This window comes from Onychostoma macrolepis, chromosome 06 (genome assembly GCF_012432095.1).
Source record: "Onychostoma macrolepis isolate SWU-2019 chromosome 06, ASM1243209v1, whole genome shotgun sequence".
Taxonomy (NCBI): domain Eukaryota; kingdom Metazoa; phylum Chordata; class Actinopteri; order Cypriniformes; family Cyprinidae; genus Onychostoma; species Onychostoma macrolepis.
Genome location: NC_081160.1, coordinates 15061904 through 15078166, shown reverse-complemented (window position 1 = coordinate 15078166; position 16263 = coordinate 15061904). Strand labels below are relative to the sequence as shown.

At 35.4% G+C, this 16263-nt stretch overlaps 1 protein-coding gene across 2 annotated transcripts in view; it reads left to right on the top strand.

Moving 5' to 3' along the window:
* The first annotated feature begins 2617 nt into the window (after positions 1 to 2617).
* Positions 2618 to 16263, top strand: part of btbd8 (BTB domain containing 8) — a 32902-nt gene continuing 19256 nt past the window's right edge. The window contains exons 1-6 of one of the 2 annotated variants that reach the window (XM_058778875.1): positions 2618 to 2810; positions 4186 to 4344; positions 6328 to 6507; positions 6663 to 6796; positions 6997 to 7114; positions 15530 to 15619. In XM_058778875.1, the coding sequence (XP_058634858.1) occupies positions 4241 to 4344; positions 6328 to 6507; positions 6663 to 6796; positions 6997 to 7114; positions 15530 to 15619 (626 nt within the window). In that variant the 5' untranslated portion in view covers positions 2618 to 2810; positions 4186 to 4240. Of the gene's footprint in view, positions 2811 to 4185; positions 4345 to 5549; positions 5603 to 5818; positions 5867 to 6327; positions 6508 to 6662; positions 6797 to 6996; positions 7115 to 15529; positions 15620 to 16263 lie in introns of those variants that run through there. The other variant, XM_058778876.1, reaches the window with a different exon arrangement.

Below are 16263 nucleotides of genomic sequence, written 5' to 3'. Positions count from 1 at the left end.
TAATTTTTAAACCTTCTCGCAATGTACAAGAAAAAATAAATACGTGCAAATTATGTAATCATCCTCTTAAATGGTTTAATACAATTTAATAATTTCTGTCAGAAAATAAAATATGGTCTTTGATCAGTTGCTTTGGAATACTGAATAAAGACATTAGATGAAATAGGGACTCTGTCCTGCTCACATTACACTTTTTTGTTAGGGTTCAGGAAACATCACTCACTCTCCCATTAAATGTTGAAATCAGCTTAAAGGCACAAAGCAGCAGCACAGATTGAAGAGTGTGATAAATGTTGTTTTAATTAGTGCAAAATGTAAAGACATATGACTTCAACCGTTTTTAAATATAATATAAAAGGATTTCTTGCAAAACATAGGACTAGCTTAGTTAAAGGCAGTATTTAGTTTTTTGAATAAAGCTAAATAAGTAAAAAAAATAAATACATACAAAAAAGAGATAGGACGTACTAACTGAAGCTCCTTTGCTTCTACAGGGCACGGGTGTGGTCTGTGGAAAAAAGAGGTGGCACATGCTGCCTGCATGTGGAAAGGAGGTGGGCACGGGTGTTCCCTGGGGGGACAGTAAATGAACGAGTGTGTCATGTGGAAACAAGGCATGCTTGGGCACTCCCTGTGGGGAAGAAATGGGTGCTCCCTGTGGAAAAGAAGCTTGAGGGAGAAGAAGTCTCTGCTTTTGCATCTTCTGCTTAAGGATACGGAGTTTTGTTTCAGAGAGTGTTTTTCGCACTGCTAAGCAGTGGTGGATCATAGTACTGTATAGTATGGCATATCTGCTTATATTCCAACAAACAGATTTCTGACACAGACTAAAATTCATTAGCCCCTGATATTAATTCAAATAGATAAAATCCAAAAACTTTAGTCACTCAGAACAATAGCTTATTAAACAACCAATCAACCAAAAACAAACAAACAAACAAAAAAAAACACTCCCCGTTTTTTTTATATCTCATAAACCAAGATTAACCATCAATAGAACACTGTCGCAGTGAATGTGAGCACTATATAAAATGTATAGCCTACATTTCTAAAATTGTCGTCAAGAGAACTGTCAGGATAAACCCACAAACCTGTGCATTTAAACATTTCAGTTTTTTTTATATTAAAATACAATTCAAACATTACAGCTGAATACGCTTAGAAAAACATCGAGAAAAGCAAGGCACAACAAAGGGCCATGTTCTTATACTGGCATTCAGAAGGTCATGAAGGTTTATGTTTGTTAAAGCTGGATGTTTTCAACAAAAGCATCATGTTCACTACATTCAACTACTGAGCATTTGTATGAAATCACTGACATCAAAAGCAGAAAACAACATCCTCATTTAACAAAAGTGGTCCTCAGGTCACATGTTGTTTAACCCTCTGGTATTGTTCATTTGGGAGTCACACTTGTGTTGTTTGCAGTCAATACTGACCGGAGGCCATAATCGTGTAATCATTTTATTTTTTTGAAATGAATATACTTCATTTCATTTCAATAATGTTTTTTTTTCTTTAATATTTTGAATTTTGAGTGTATATCATTTTACTAATTAATATTCATAGCCTATCTAAATTATGGACTAAGAAATATATAAAAAATATATGTATAATTTTTCATTTAATGCAGCATTTAATAGAGCTAGTTAGAGCAAGTTAAAAATAGAGCAAAAGTATTTAAAATTCATTGAATTGAGGCAGATTTGTTCCACATTGTGTAAAAAATAAATAGGCTAAAGAATATAGCTGCAAGCAGCGATTACCGGTGTTCAGGCACTTAAGGCATTATAAGGAAAAAGACATTGTGTTATCATGGCTCTTACCACCTAAATTAATGATTAAAAAAAAAAAAACATTTTTGGCAAATCCAGGTAAATTACCATAGAAATATGATGATTTATGACTATTATAGCGCCACCTATAGTCGAATTTCCATAAAATGTTGCATGCTTGTTTAGAATCATCTGTCGCATATGCTCACCTTCATGAAGTTTTGAGGTGTCCTTTAGGATTTATAGATTTTTGGGTATAAAAGTGACCCCGTTGTAGCTTAACAAAGTGTAAAGTTCAATATTTGTTTGATAATTATTGACCTAGAGACTATAAAGAATTGTACTGCAGAGATTTTATTGATTTTGAGTATAAAACGTAAGCCTAGTCCCCAAAGGTGTGTGTGGGGGCGGGTCGCATAGCAACTGTCAAAAAGATTTGTACCATTCCGATTTTAAAAATGTAAAAGTTTTTGGGTCTAAAATGACTGAACAACACCAGAGGATTAATGGTTGCTCTGAGGTCTTTTAGTCCTTGACAATCTTTTGTTTTGAAAACGTCTATCTTGACAGTTGCTTGTTTGAAAGTAGCCTACAGAAGCTGACAAAAGCATCTTCACAGGCTAGAATGAAAACAAAGCACACTTTGAAACAAGGAAAATACCTGTAAAACTAGGTCTAGATTTGAAATTTATTCATTCGGAGAGTTTTTAAAATTTCTCAGTTTGTAATTTAGTTTGTCGCTTGAAAACTTTCGTTCAACTACATTGGGCACAAATCTAACTTGACAACCTTCACCTACTTTGCATGTCATGCAATTCACACTTGGACCGCATGAGGGCAGCAAAACAAAGGTAGAAATACTCACAACTCCCAGGCAATACTCCCCGTGTAAATTGGGAAGGTTGTGTTAGCTCTCAGTTTCGCGTGGACTGTTAAAATTCACTTTCGCTATCAGAATAATTTGTGGACATTTAAGTGCAGATATGGATGTTTAACTCTGAGAATATAGCGGTTTTCGGTGTGATAGTGCGTGAGGTAAGTCTCCTCATCCAGTTGTCATTGACAACACGACAGCCTCACTGATGCTTTTGAAATGTCATTGTGCCTCAGTGGTCTGGTTTTACCATCAGCAGGGCGATATGAATATTCCTCTTTTTGTAGATAAATGTAGATAAACTTATAGGTAAGGATAATAGAAATATTATCTCTTTTTGGTTAATGACAGTTTAAAGGCTAATGGCTAGCATTCTGAATCAACGAATACACATTCACACCCTTTATTTAAACATTTAGCACAACAGTGGGGGATTTTTGGAGTGATTTTGTGTAAAAAAATTATTATTTTACGATTGGTTTATTCAAGCAGGCTTGTTTTGATAGCTCTCTTATATGGTAACTCAAAGGTGTGAATGCTAAGCATGCTAACAGTGAGAAACCTGGAGATCAGATTTGTCCATCTAAGATTTATAATATTGGCAAGACTTTTATTTGTCTCTTAAGAGCAAATAAGCCAGACGAGTCTACCCTTTAATAATAAATAATTTACTTTATTATTAAAATGCATAGCCTACTCTTAGCTTAACCATCTTTAACTTGGTTGTCTAGCGGTCAAAGATCTGACTGGGTTAAGTGGCGTTCAAGTGTGTCAGTTGTAAAAGCCCTGTCAGTGGTTAATACACTGTTTCAAATGCATTTTTGAAGGAATTTTAAATATTGTTTCATATAAATACTAATTAAATGTTTGTTGTACACTATAGAGAGAGAAAGAAAGTGAGAGTGTAAATAATATCTTGAAAAGTTAACCTCTTTAAACTATATTTCATCTGTTAAAGGTTTTTTTTTTCCATATCACGTCCAGAATTAAGATATAATCATAGCTTTCATCAACATTCAAGTGGATTTTGGTACAATATAGTGCTGATTTTTGATATTATATATGAAAGTAATAAAAATCTGACTAAGATGTGCTACTCTCCTAATTTTTCATTTCGATAATAACATCAATATTATTTGGAGAAATATTACAAGTGATGAGGATAGCATTTCTTTAGGGCATAACTTAATTGTACACACAAATAATAAATAATTAAAATGTCATGTAATATTTATTTTATAGATTTCTCCCCAGTGGATATATATTGGTGTACATTTCACATGGGTAATGTATTTTGTCCCCTATAGAGTAGCTAAGCTAAAACTAAACAATGACAAAATAAATAAACAAATAAAACAAAGCCCAGATTAATTGAACACTAAGACTGTTTTTGTTATAATTGTACTTTAGGACACTTTTGACAAAAGCATAATTAAATAGTGAATTTGTGATCACCATTGTTATTTATTGTTGTAGAATAAATATAGTAAAGTTGTGGTTTAAAGACTGAATTGTGTTTCCTGTTTCTCTCATCAGATGTTTATCATCACAGAAATGTGCTGACGTATGGGCTCAGCAGTTTGGCAATAACATGTCGTCCACTGAGGCTGCCAGGGAGTTCCAAGCTAAAGAGCGCAAATGCAGAAATCAGCTGAAGAAGCGATTGGCAAATGCTCTGTCAAGAGATCTGAACCGGTAATTATCACCTTTAACATGAAAGACCTTTGTTATTCTTTTTTCAAAACTTGACTGAAGTGGTCAGAGCCTGGAATATCAGTGTTGTTATATGGTTCACTCGTAGCAGCCAGTGTAGTCAAATCACACTAACCTGCTCTAGTGTTTGCACAGCTCATACCACTCCCTTCGGTGATTTCATATGAAAACTCTGATCATTTGCTTCATGTGTACATGTATTCTACCAATGAAAAGTTTGGAATTAAAAAAAGAGATTTTCTTTTATAAAAAAAAACAAAAAACAATTGAGACATTTTTTTATTAGGACATTTTTATGCAAGTAATTCTGTTCACCAGTGTAACATTAAAAAAACATTTAAAAAGACACAATATGTCAGATGCACAATATGTCAGTACCACATATTAGATTAGATACATTTGATTAGATACATTTTATTTAATTATTTGTTAGTTCGTTATGTCAATATTGCACATTTAATTGTGCATGCTCATTTCCTTTATTTTTAGATTTATATTACCTTTCCTGTCATCTGACACTCACTTAATTTAAACATTGCGGATTTGTAATCTTTAGCTAATTCCAAAATTTTCACACTGCACATTATATTGTTATGATGCCTAAATTCACTTTTAATTTTCATTGTTTTATTTTTAATTGATTTAGGCAAAATAGTATTAAATTTGTAATATTCTCCATTTATTAGTTATTGCACAAAATAATAAAATTATTATCAACTAAATTATCAGTATTGGCCAGAATTGTAATATTGGTACACCCCTACTATTGTTCTTTTGAGAGAGGCTGACTGTTCCATGCACCACTAGTCTTGAAAGAAGAAAACATGTTTTTATAGTGATTATAGTATCCTCTTTTTCATTCCAAACTGAAGTGCTCTGTAGACTTTTGACACCTGTAAGCTTGTGGCATCACACTTGGTGCTGTAATTACTACTGATGGAACAGCAGTTTTAGTTAGGATGGAAATGCAACTCCATTCTCCACTTCTTCTTTATCTATCTATGCTTGCATTGGAGGAGAGAGGACTGCAGTCACATCAACACCCAGCACAAAGGCCTAGGGCTACTTTGGATTCTGGGTCACCTAAATTCTTCACACTGCAGCAGAAGATGCCAAAATGATGCTGACAATGGTGTTGATGTAGATGTGAAGTTGAGGGAAGAGATTTAGTACCTTAGTATCTGTGATGCTTAGTAATAGTTATGGTGTTCTCTAAAAACGCGAGGGGTGCTGTGTTTTAGTAAGTCAGCCTGTTACTACACAATGAAAGCCTGTTTCAATAAAATATAAAGTTTAAAATAAGATATAATGTCAGTGACATATCATAGTTACAAGAAATATTTATTTACTTTTTCCAGCTCCATAGAATACTACCAATACCACTGGTTAGTCTTTGTTATTTGATTTCTTTCTTTTTCCTTCTTCCTTTTTCTTTTTACACCTTTTTATGCTGGAGTACTATAGAAGCCTGTCTATGCCTAAGAGTACAAAAAAGAATTAAAAGGTAATTGCGACTTTATATCTCACAAATCTCACAAAAAAGTGACTTTATTTATTTATTTTTTCTCATAATTTAGACTTTATTTCGTATCTTTATTTCTCATAGTGTGACTTTTTCATATTTTAAACTCAGGAAAAACAGGCTTCCGTTACACTATAGAACTTTAGAATAGAAATGTATGTGTGTTTATTTAACAGTTCTAGTGAAATTGTTGTTAGGTGGTGTTAGATGAAGAATTTTAGTTTTCAACCACTAGGCTACATTATTTTCCCTTGTTTACTTGCATATTGACACCTATTTTTAATATTAAAAATCCACGATGTAGCATCAGAAAATCTCTCAGCAGTGTTTTGCTGATTGCAGAAAAATAGCAAGGGGTGCTGAGCAATTTGTTTCTCAAAAATAACAGAACTGCTGCATTTGGGTTTTTATATGATTTTGATGAAGATCTCTTTCTCCAACAGGCTGCTGCAGGAGGAGCAGGAGACTGACGTCACTCTGTATGTGGGTTCTGCTGTTCGGCTGAAGGCCCACAGGGTGGTGCTGCTGGCCCGAGCTCCTCACCTCCTGCAGGGAACTGAATCAACTACACCTGTCATCCACCTGCAGGGGATTGAACCTGCAGCCCTCAAGGACTTTATACAGTACGTAATAGCATTTTCTGTACTATTACTATAATTAATAGCATTTGAAAATGTAAATGAAACCTTAGATCAGTCCTGTACCATTCTGTAAAAGTCATGTGTCTAAAAGCTATATGTGTTCGGTAACATGTTATATGTTGCACTTTCTGTAACAGAAAGGTGTACACAGAAGACAAGTGCCTGGTGAAGGAGAATAGCGCCTTAAATATACACAACGGCCACTCGCTGGTAGTGAACGGCACTGCTACAGACGGCCATGATGTTGACTCTCAGGTCAGCTCTGAACCAGGTAAGGACAACTTTTATATAGATATAATTTACATACTTTTTTCTTTACTGATTTGATCCAGAAATCGTATTATTCTTTATTGATCAGTTCTGCCCACTGAAGCTGCATTAGTGCTAAAGTCTGTTTGTGAATAGTAAGAGCCAGCATTACATGTTGTGGCCTTTGTTACTCATTCTGATTCATTTCTGTTTGTTTGTCAGGTTCAGAGCATTTAGAGCCAGCATCAGGGCTTGGGGCAGATCTTTTGTCTCTGTATCAAAAGGCTGATATGTCTGACATCAGCATCCAGGTGGCAGATAGAGTCTTTTCAGCACACAGGTAAAATCATCTGGACCAGCTTTCTGCTACTTTTGCATAAATTTAGTCATTTGCTTGTAAATGTAATATTTATTTTAAAAAGAAGTTTTAAACAAACTTATGGCATAAAATCATGAAGTAATCAAATATGTGACATTATAACCTTATACAGTGTAAAAAAGGACAGATTTTCTTTCTTCCACTGAAGCACAGAATGCTCTTTGAAACATTCTCAAATCATATTGGAAAACATGATCCTCAGGCTTTACACAAGTTCATGCAGCTCAAGCAGGGGTGCCTTTAGATAACCAGAGGTCCTTGGGCTACAGCATTGCAGTAGGCCTTGCAACCCCAAGTAAAAATGCCACTAGGCCATTAGGAAATTCATTCATAGACATTTTAATTTGTGTTAAAGTACGAATAAATTCAAATTACATGACCTTCTATCATTGTTTTTCCGTCTAAAAAGTCCTCGATAACATCAGCAAAATGCAATTTTTGGAGAATGTCGCTTTCGATAGAGATTAGCGTCTCAAATTCTGTCTGAATGAATGTGCAATAGGATCCATTAACTGTAATCATAGTGATAGTGATTAAAGTAATATGATACTCTAAAGTTTTATCACATTTGAATTGACAAAAGTCGAGGCTTAAGTTTGTGCGTCACATTAACTGACAACAGAGTGAGAGCGGAGAACAGCTTCGTTGGAAAACAGTGACTTGGTCTAAAATCTTCAAATGGCAAATAAGATTATATCCACACTTTTGTAAGTTACTCTACCCGCATTCAGCAAAGAGTGGCTCTCTCGCACTGTATGACATTACAGAAAACTTGTTGTCCGGTTCTGTTCACACAGCAGAGCTTAGCAAAAATTAGCTTGTTAGTCTTGAAAATGTTTGGATGTGAGTTTGGTTATAGAAAGCAGTTGTTACTGCTGTAAATTCCTATATGTAAAAGTAATTATTGCAGCATGGTGCATCATGCAGCAAATAGGACCCTCCCCAATGTGGGCCCCTGAGCTTCAGCCCACGTAAGTCTGTGCATTCATTTGTCCCTGAGCTCAAGTGCTGCTGTCATTAAGCAAATGATGGATATTAGTTCTGACTTTTTTAAAAGGAAATGCATGTGAAAATATAAACTTTTCTAATATTGTCATACTCATATTATCATTTGTAAGGGGAAAAAATTGAAAGAATTCAAAATTTAGTGGTCTGAGACATTTGGCCCTTGTTACATGAAGGTTTACTGATTCCAAGTTTGTAATTTAATCAGCTGTGACATTCCCTTTCACTTTCAATTTCACTGCTTAGTAGCTTTATTTATTTTTTATTTTTTTGTGAGAATTAACCACTCAACTATGGCTCTTCACTCAAACCCAGTGCTTCATATCAAAAATAAATATTAATTTTGAGATTTAAATTTATCAGATTTTTTTAAATAATAATTTTTAAAAGTGAGCTAACGGTAGATCTAATCATAACAGTGTAGGTAAAATTAAGCATGCACATTTTATCAGTAAAATATATATTGTATATGCAATAATATACCGATACCGAAAATAAAAAAAACTCTAATATCAGTCAATACTTGGTCCTGTGCATGCCTAATTTTCAATCTATGCTATATTGTCTGACTTCAATGGACCAAGTTAATGTTACTAAATCATAAATGCCCAGAAGGTGGCAGACTTACAGTTTACTCCTTCATGATGCAGTAAAGGTGAAGCTAATCAGAGGGAAACTGTATTTACTAACTTATTCTAATCTAGCACTGAAAACCAATATACAAAACATCACATTTTGCATACACACTAATCTGTAGTAATTAATCTCTAATGATATGTGTATGGAATACAGGTCATGTTCTGAAGATGCTCTGAACAACACTGTTGTATCTGTGTAGTTTCCTGTCATTGAGTGTCTTGTTAGCACCTTTGTTTGGTGCTGCAGAGGTTAGAGCAGTTGCCATGACCTGTTACTATAGCAACAGGCTCTTCCTCATCATCAGCCGGTAGCAGCATCTCTGCGGGTTTGGGTTGTATGGATGGAGAAAGACATCTGCAGTCCTGATCAGTATGTCAGGCTTGAGGTGACTGCTGCAGATCTGTCAGTCTCACTGCAGGATACACACACAAAAACTGCACTGCTAATCCCCATCTCATCTCTTATTCACTTTCATCAACCCTCCCTCATCTGGCCATACATCTCCCAGGAGATGAGGATCATCTTTTATCATGCACATACAGTATGTGCCTCTTACAGACACGCACACACACATTCTGAATGAAACACTATAGAATCATCTGTAATTTATTATAAAGCAGGTACATAAGCATAATTTGATTTTAAATAATTAGTGGAGACAGTTTTGGATTGGTTTGCACAGATGTGCTCGTTGAAGCTTCACGCATGGCTAGGTTATGAATATTAAATGTGCCATGTACAAATAATTTAAAATGACTCTTTTAATTAATAATATGCATTTTTCTAATTAAAAAGTTTAAAAATCATTTAAAACATTTCTTTTGAATACTGAATTGCTATTTTTTTTTTCTTTTTTTTTTTTACATAAAACAACATTAAAATATTTTAGAGAGAGCAGTAAATCTTATTACCCAGTTAAATTGTTTAACTTTTATGCATGGATAGCTTATGAATATTAAATAGACCACGTACAAATAATTGAAAATGCTAGATAATTTAGAATTGTTATTCTAATTTGAAACTAAAATGACAACATAACAATTAGAAATGTCCAAAAAGCATTTCTCTGGCAAATTTAATTGCTATTTTTCTCACATAAAACAACATTAAAACATTTTAGAGGGAATAATAAATCTAATTAGCCAGTTAAACTTGTGACATATCTAATTTGACAGTGTCATCCACAGCCGTTGACAGTTGCTGAATTTTGTAGGTCAGTGGATAAATGTGTGTATCATCAATTATACAGTTTGATTACCATTGGTCAGGTCCATTTTTTGAGTGTGACACTTTCAGGCTTCTAATCTACTTTAATGTAACCAGTAAATAGAACCCACAATAGCAGTTCTACGAATTTGTGTGGAAAGTGGGATTTTGTTTTATCATTTCACTGGAATGGATATCAAGCTGTGAAAAAAGAATAGAGTGGAGTGCACATCTGAGGGCTGTCTGACAAATGAACGAAATGGATAACAATTGGAGAGGCTTCCTCTGAAATAGATCCATCGCTGACACAATCCATTTCAAGTGAGGACAAAATTGGCCAAGGCAAAAAGATTAGACAATTTTTTGTAAGTGTTATTTTTAGCCTCCCTCAGTCACTCATCACTGTAAGAGCTGCAGTTTGTTCTGAGAGGAGACCAGGAGCAAGTGACACATTAGAAAAAAAGAGTCTATTTATAGTGAATGTTTATGACAGATGGAGAATAATAGGGCTGTTGGCTGAGAAAGAGATAAAAGAGGGCTGGGAGGGAGAAGATGTGGGACATAAGAGCATATGAAGTGTCACCAGCTGTATCTAATGCTGCCTTCAGGCAAGTGCCTACTTATGGCTTCAGAAATCGTAATTATGATTTGGTGCAACAAATGAAGAGCAAAGGTTGTGCATTAAGTGTGTAAAGTATGCATTATCTATGCATTTTATCATTCTTGGATGGTGGGAAATGTAGTTTTATAATACAAGCCTGTTGCCTCATAAACGGGTTAGATTAGAACAGTTTTTATGAAAAGTTTATGCTATTCTTCATGAACAGTACCAAAATGCACACTTGATCTCAAAGAAAATGTGGAAATTTTTCATAGGTAAGTGTGTCAAAGAATTTTTTTGTTTGGGTCTATTCATTTATTTAAAAAGTACATAAAATGTAATTTGGACTTGAATAAACATTGAAATTACTTGAATACACCTGTTAAATTTATATATTAGTGTGTGTGTATATATACAGGTGCTGGTCATATAATTAGAATATCATCAAAAAGTTGATTTATTTCACTAATTCCATTCAAAAAGTGAAACTTGTATATTACCGTATTGACCCGAATATAAGACGATGTTTTTTCCTTGGAAATACATCTGAAAAAACGCGTCCGTCTTATATTCAGGGTCTAGACTTTGACATGTCAATAATACACCCACAACAATAGGTGGCGCCAAAAACGCATAAAACGAGTGTGCCATGAAATATGTAATGTAATGCGTGTTGTAAAGATCGCGAATGAAAACAAATGAAAAAGAAAAGCTTACAGCAGCATGATCGTGACTGTCATGTTAGCCTGATGGGACCAAACTTCCTCTGTAAGTGATTTTAAAACATAAGACAGTACCCAGATTTGAAGACTACAATAAGATTTCACGTCTACTGATAATAACATTTTTGTAGGCTACTATGAGATTGATAGCCTAATTGTTATATAATTCAGATGGGCTACCTGTTATTTCAATGGTATATCAAAATGTTCCAATGTCATTGTTGGTACATTTTACCAGTATTTACCATACTTTCAAAACAAAAATTAGAATTGGAAAAATATGCAATATGAAAATAATTTAATAAATGTGTTTTACAGAGAGAGAGAGAGAAAAAAAAAAAACAAGATTTGGTTTTCAAAAAGCCTTTTTCCAACAGGTACATCTGGAAAAAGGGGGGTCGTCTTATAATCAGGGTCGTCTTATATTCGGGACAATACGGTATATTCATTCATTACACACAGACTGATATATTTCAAATGTTTATTTCTTTTAATTTTGATGATTATAACTGACAATTAAGGAAAATCTCAAATTCAGTATCTCAGAAAATTAGAATATTTACATTTGAGTTTCAATTAATGACCATCCCTACAGTATAAATTCTGGGTATCTCTTGTTCTTTGAAACCATAATAATGGAGAAGACTGCTGACTTGGCAATGATCCAGAAGACGAACATTGACGCCCTCCACAATGAGGGTAAGTCACAGAGGGTCATTACTGAAAGGTGTGGCTGTTTACAGAGTGCTGTATCAAAGCATATTAAATGCAAAGTTGACTGGAAGGAAGAATTTGGGTAGGAAAAGGTGCACAAGCAACAGGGATGACCACAAGCTTGAGAATACAGTCAAGCAAAGCCGATTCAAACACTTGTGAGTAGGGGTCGACCGATTATCGGCCTGGCCGATATTAAGCATTTTTATGATTATCGGTATCGGTCATTTTTAAAACCGATGTGCCGATAAAATTATTTAATTTTGAAACGCGCTATTTGGCTCTGATGCAGCCTGTCAGAACTCACCACTCTGTGGCCTCGAGCAGTCTCCGCCCACCGCGCATCTGATTTGTTGGGAGTCACGAGTCAGACCAATCAATGTGGAAGACTAAGGCACTCTCACTGAAAGCGCTTGCTACAGTTTCAGTGATCATCACGCATCAGTTGTCTCTCAAAGGCAGCAGCAGACGTTGCTCAAGTTGCAATGAATCACAATCCACTACACTGAAGTTGCAAAACACCTCAATATTATCTATTTATGGTTTCCGCGATGGGAAAACGCGGACGGAATCGCTGGAAGCCAGTCATATAAAGGAATTTACTGTATAACGCGGAGTCACAGAGTTCGTCAAAGTTTGGATGAATTAATCAAAAGTAGGTCAGTACACTTAAATCGACTCGCGCTATGGACTAGTATCTGTAAATATTAAGCTGCAAAAAGACTTATTTAAATATGAATTCTGTATGTTCTGCTGTCTCTGTATATGTGAATGGCACAGACACGCGGTTTTGATTATACACACACACACACACACTGAAGTGCGCGACGCCGCGGTGTTTTCAGCATCTGCCGTCTCACTAAATGAGGACATAAATACATGACCAACATCCCCAGAACTGCTCTGAGAGTTGCTTCATGAGCATTTGACCATTTCATTTGAGTAAAACGATCGTCATATCACATACATAGGCTATACAGAAACTTAAGAGGTCCTCATGGCAACCCGTCAAAATAAAAGTTCGGTTTATCTAGTACTACTACTACTACTACAACAACAACTTTTGTTTAAAAGAATAATCACACAATACGCTATTTATTCCATGTTTTAATTTTAATGGTAAACCCATTTGTTTGCCAAAAAATTGAGTTTAACTCTCATTTGATTAAAAGATAACTGAAATTAATGTTTTATGGCTTCATTTGCACTGTACTGTAAATTAAAAGTAATCGAAATTACTGTCACATAGGCCAAGATTAAGATACTGTCACACAGGCCAAGATTACGATGACATAAATTGTGACATTTCAATAGGCTATTGAACCAAGTGTGCCTATAACAGGCTATTAGTGTTATAGTTTAATTAAAATAGTTGCAGTCTTCTTCACAACTTCTACAATGGAGCTATGAAGACAATTAAATTATTTACACTTTTATATTATAATTATGAGAGGTTATGCTACATGTAAATTATTGAAGCCAAATACTTACATTTCCCCAAGCTGTTTAGCTGTAGTACAGTATTCATAGGCTTAATCATGAAGCGTGCAGTGGCCCCACTTTTAACTCTCTCTTTATATTACCCTTATTGTAGATGGATGCATGGAGGATGACAAGAGTAAGACGTGCAATCAACACCAGGGAAGGCAGTTTTTGTCAGAGCCCTTGTTATTCTTAATTTTGACATTAATTTTCATTTTTACATTAGACATAATATATCGGTTAAAATATCGGTTATCGGTCTACTTGGTCTGTAATAATCGGTATCGGCATCGGCCCTGAAAAACACATATCGGTCGACCCCTACTTGTGAGAGCTTCACAAGGAGTGGACTGAAGCTGGAGTCAGTGCATCAAGAGTCACCACGCTCAGACGTCTTCAGGAAAAGGGCTACCAAGCCACTTCTGAACCAGAGACAACGTCAGAAGCATCTTAACTGGGCTGTGGAGAAAAAGAACTGGACTGTTGCTCAGTGGTCCAAAGTCCTCTTTTCAGATGAAAGTAAATTTTGCATTTCATTTGGAAATCAAGGTCCCAGAGTCTGGAGGAAGAGTGGAGAGGCACAGAATCCATGTTGCTTGAAGTCCAGTGTGAAGTTTCCACAGTCAGTAATGATTTGGGGTGCCATGTCATCTGCTGGTGTTGGTCCACTGTGTTTTCTGAGGTCCAAGGTCAACGCAGCCATCTACCAGGAAATTTTAGAGCACTTCATGCTTCCTGCTGCTGACCAACTTTATGGAGATGCAGATTTCATTTTCCAACAGGACTTTGCACACAGTGCCAAAGCAACCAGTATCTGGTTTAAGGACCATGGTATCCCTGTTCTTAATTGGCCAGCAAACTCGCCTGACCTGAACCCCATAGAAAATCTATGGGGTATTGTGAAGAGGAAAATGCGATATGCCAGACCCAACAATGCAGAAGAGCTGAAGGCCACTATCAGAGCAACCTGGGCTCTCATAACACCTGAGCAGTGCCACAGACTGATCGACTCCATGCCACGCCGCATTGCTGCAGTAATTCAGGCAAAAGGAGCCCCAACTAAGTATTGAGTGCTGTACATGCTCATACTTTTCATGTTCATACTTTTCAGTTGGCCAAGATTTCTAAAAATCCTTTCTTTGTATTGGTCTTAAGTAATATTCTAATTTTCTGAGATACTGAATTTGGGATTTTCCTTGGTTGTCAGTTATAATCATCAAAATTAAAAGAAATAAACATTTGAAATATATCAGTCTGTGTGTAATGAATGAATATAATATACAAGTTTCACTTTTTGAATGGAATTAGTGAAATAAATCAACTTTTTGATGATATTCTAATTATATGACCAGCACCTGTATATAAATATATGTATATATAGTAAAATATGTAATTTAGTATAATATATCAGGGTGATAGAACTGTCCTGATGTCATAATGAAGAAAAAAGCTTTATTAAAAGGATGAAATGCTCGATAGAAAAACCATATTAATTCCACCAAGACCAAATAATTAATGTTGTCATTTCCATACCATGCTAAACTATTCTTGTCATGTTGTCATGGTAGAAATATATTTGAACAAAAATGCTGCTTAATAATATTTGAAATGGTATACAGTAAAAGTTTTTCAAACCCATATGAAGTCCACAAAAATTTAAAATAGTACATTTCTAAGAACTTGGAATGTTTGAATTTTAAATGATTTTTCTGTTTCTTTATCTTGTTTAAAACCTAGCTAATCAGCTTTCTAGGTTTTGAGACAGAGCCACATTTACATTACATCTCCTTTCCCCAATTTCATGAGGTCTTCTTTATTTTCTTGATTTTTTTCCTATAAGCCCTAGCATATCAGTCATTGAATAATACACACAAATACACACATGCACATACATCTCCCAGGGCTGCTTTACAAATATCGAACTGGGGTAATGTGGTGTGAAGCGTGTGTGAGTGATAGGGGAAGCTGACGTTGTCTGTGTGTATGTGTGTTTCTCCTTTCCCTTAGGGCCATTCTGTGTGCACGCTCAGAGTATTTCCGAGCGATGTTGTGTGGCAGCTGGATGGAGAGTTTGCGTCAGTGTATCACTCTGCAGGGGTAGGTTATGCAGGACACCCATCAAAATGGGATAAATGACTGCCAAATAGTAGAAATACAAGTATCGAATACTCTGACATGATTAAAAGATAAAGTATATGTAGAGGGTACTGTACAGCCAGCCAGTTATTATAATAAACTCTGTGTAGCTCTTGTCGGTTCCTCTTTTACCGGTTTCTCTTACTAGGAACTCTTAAGGTTCAGGGCACCTATAAAATATTTTTTTGCTCATCATATATTCAACTTATATACTATAAGGCCACTTATATAACCTATACTGCAGGCCACTTTTATAACAGTTGATAACCATTTATATTCACAAAACCAGTTAAGTTGAGAGGTCATGTGCGTGATCTCGCATGTCCCAGAGTTCAGCATGAGTTCTCAGACAGATCTTCTACCTGATGAGGATCTTCCAGCCTACCAGCTATCAATTATTCATAACTCAGTCTGTCTGGGAAAACCAGGATCCTTCGTGTAGTGTTTCATGCCAGGCAGTTCAATCCATGATGTGTATAAAAATGAGACTTTTGTGGATTTTAGTCCATGTATGAGATCAGAGCCGATTTTATTCTAAAACCACACTTAGCATTTACTGTAACAGAACAGGAGAACATCATACTAGTTGCATATTTCCTGAGCTC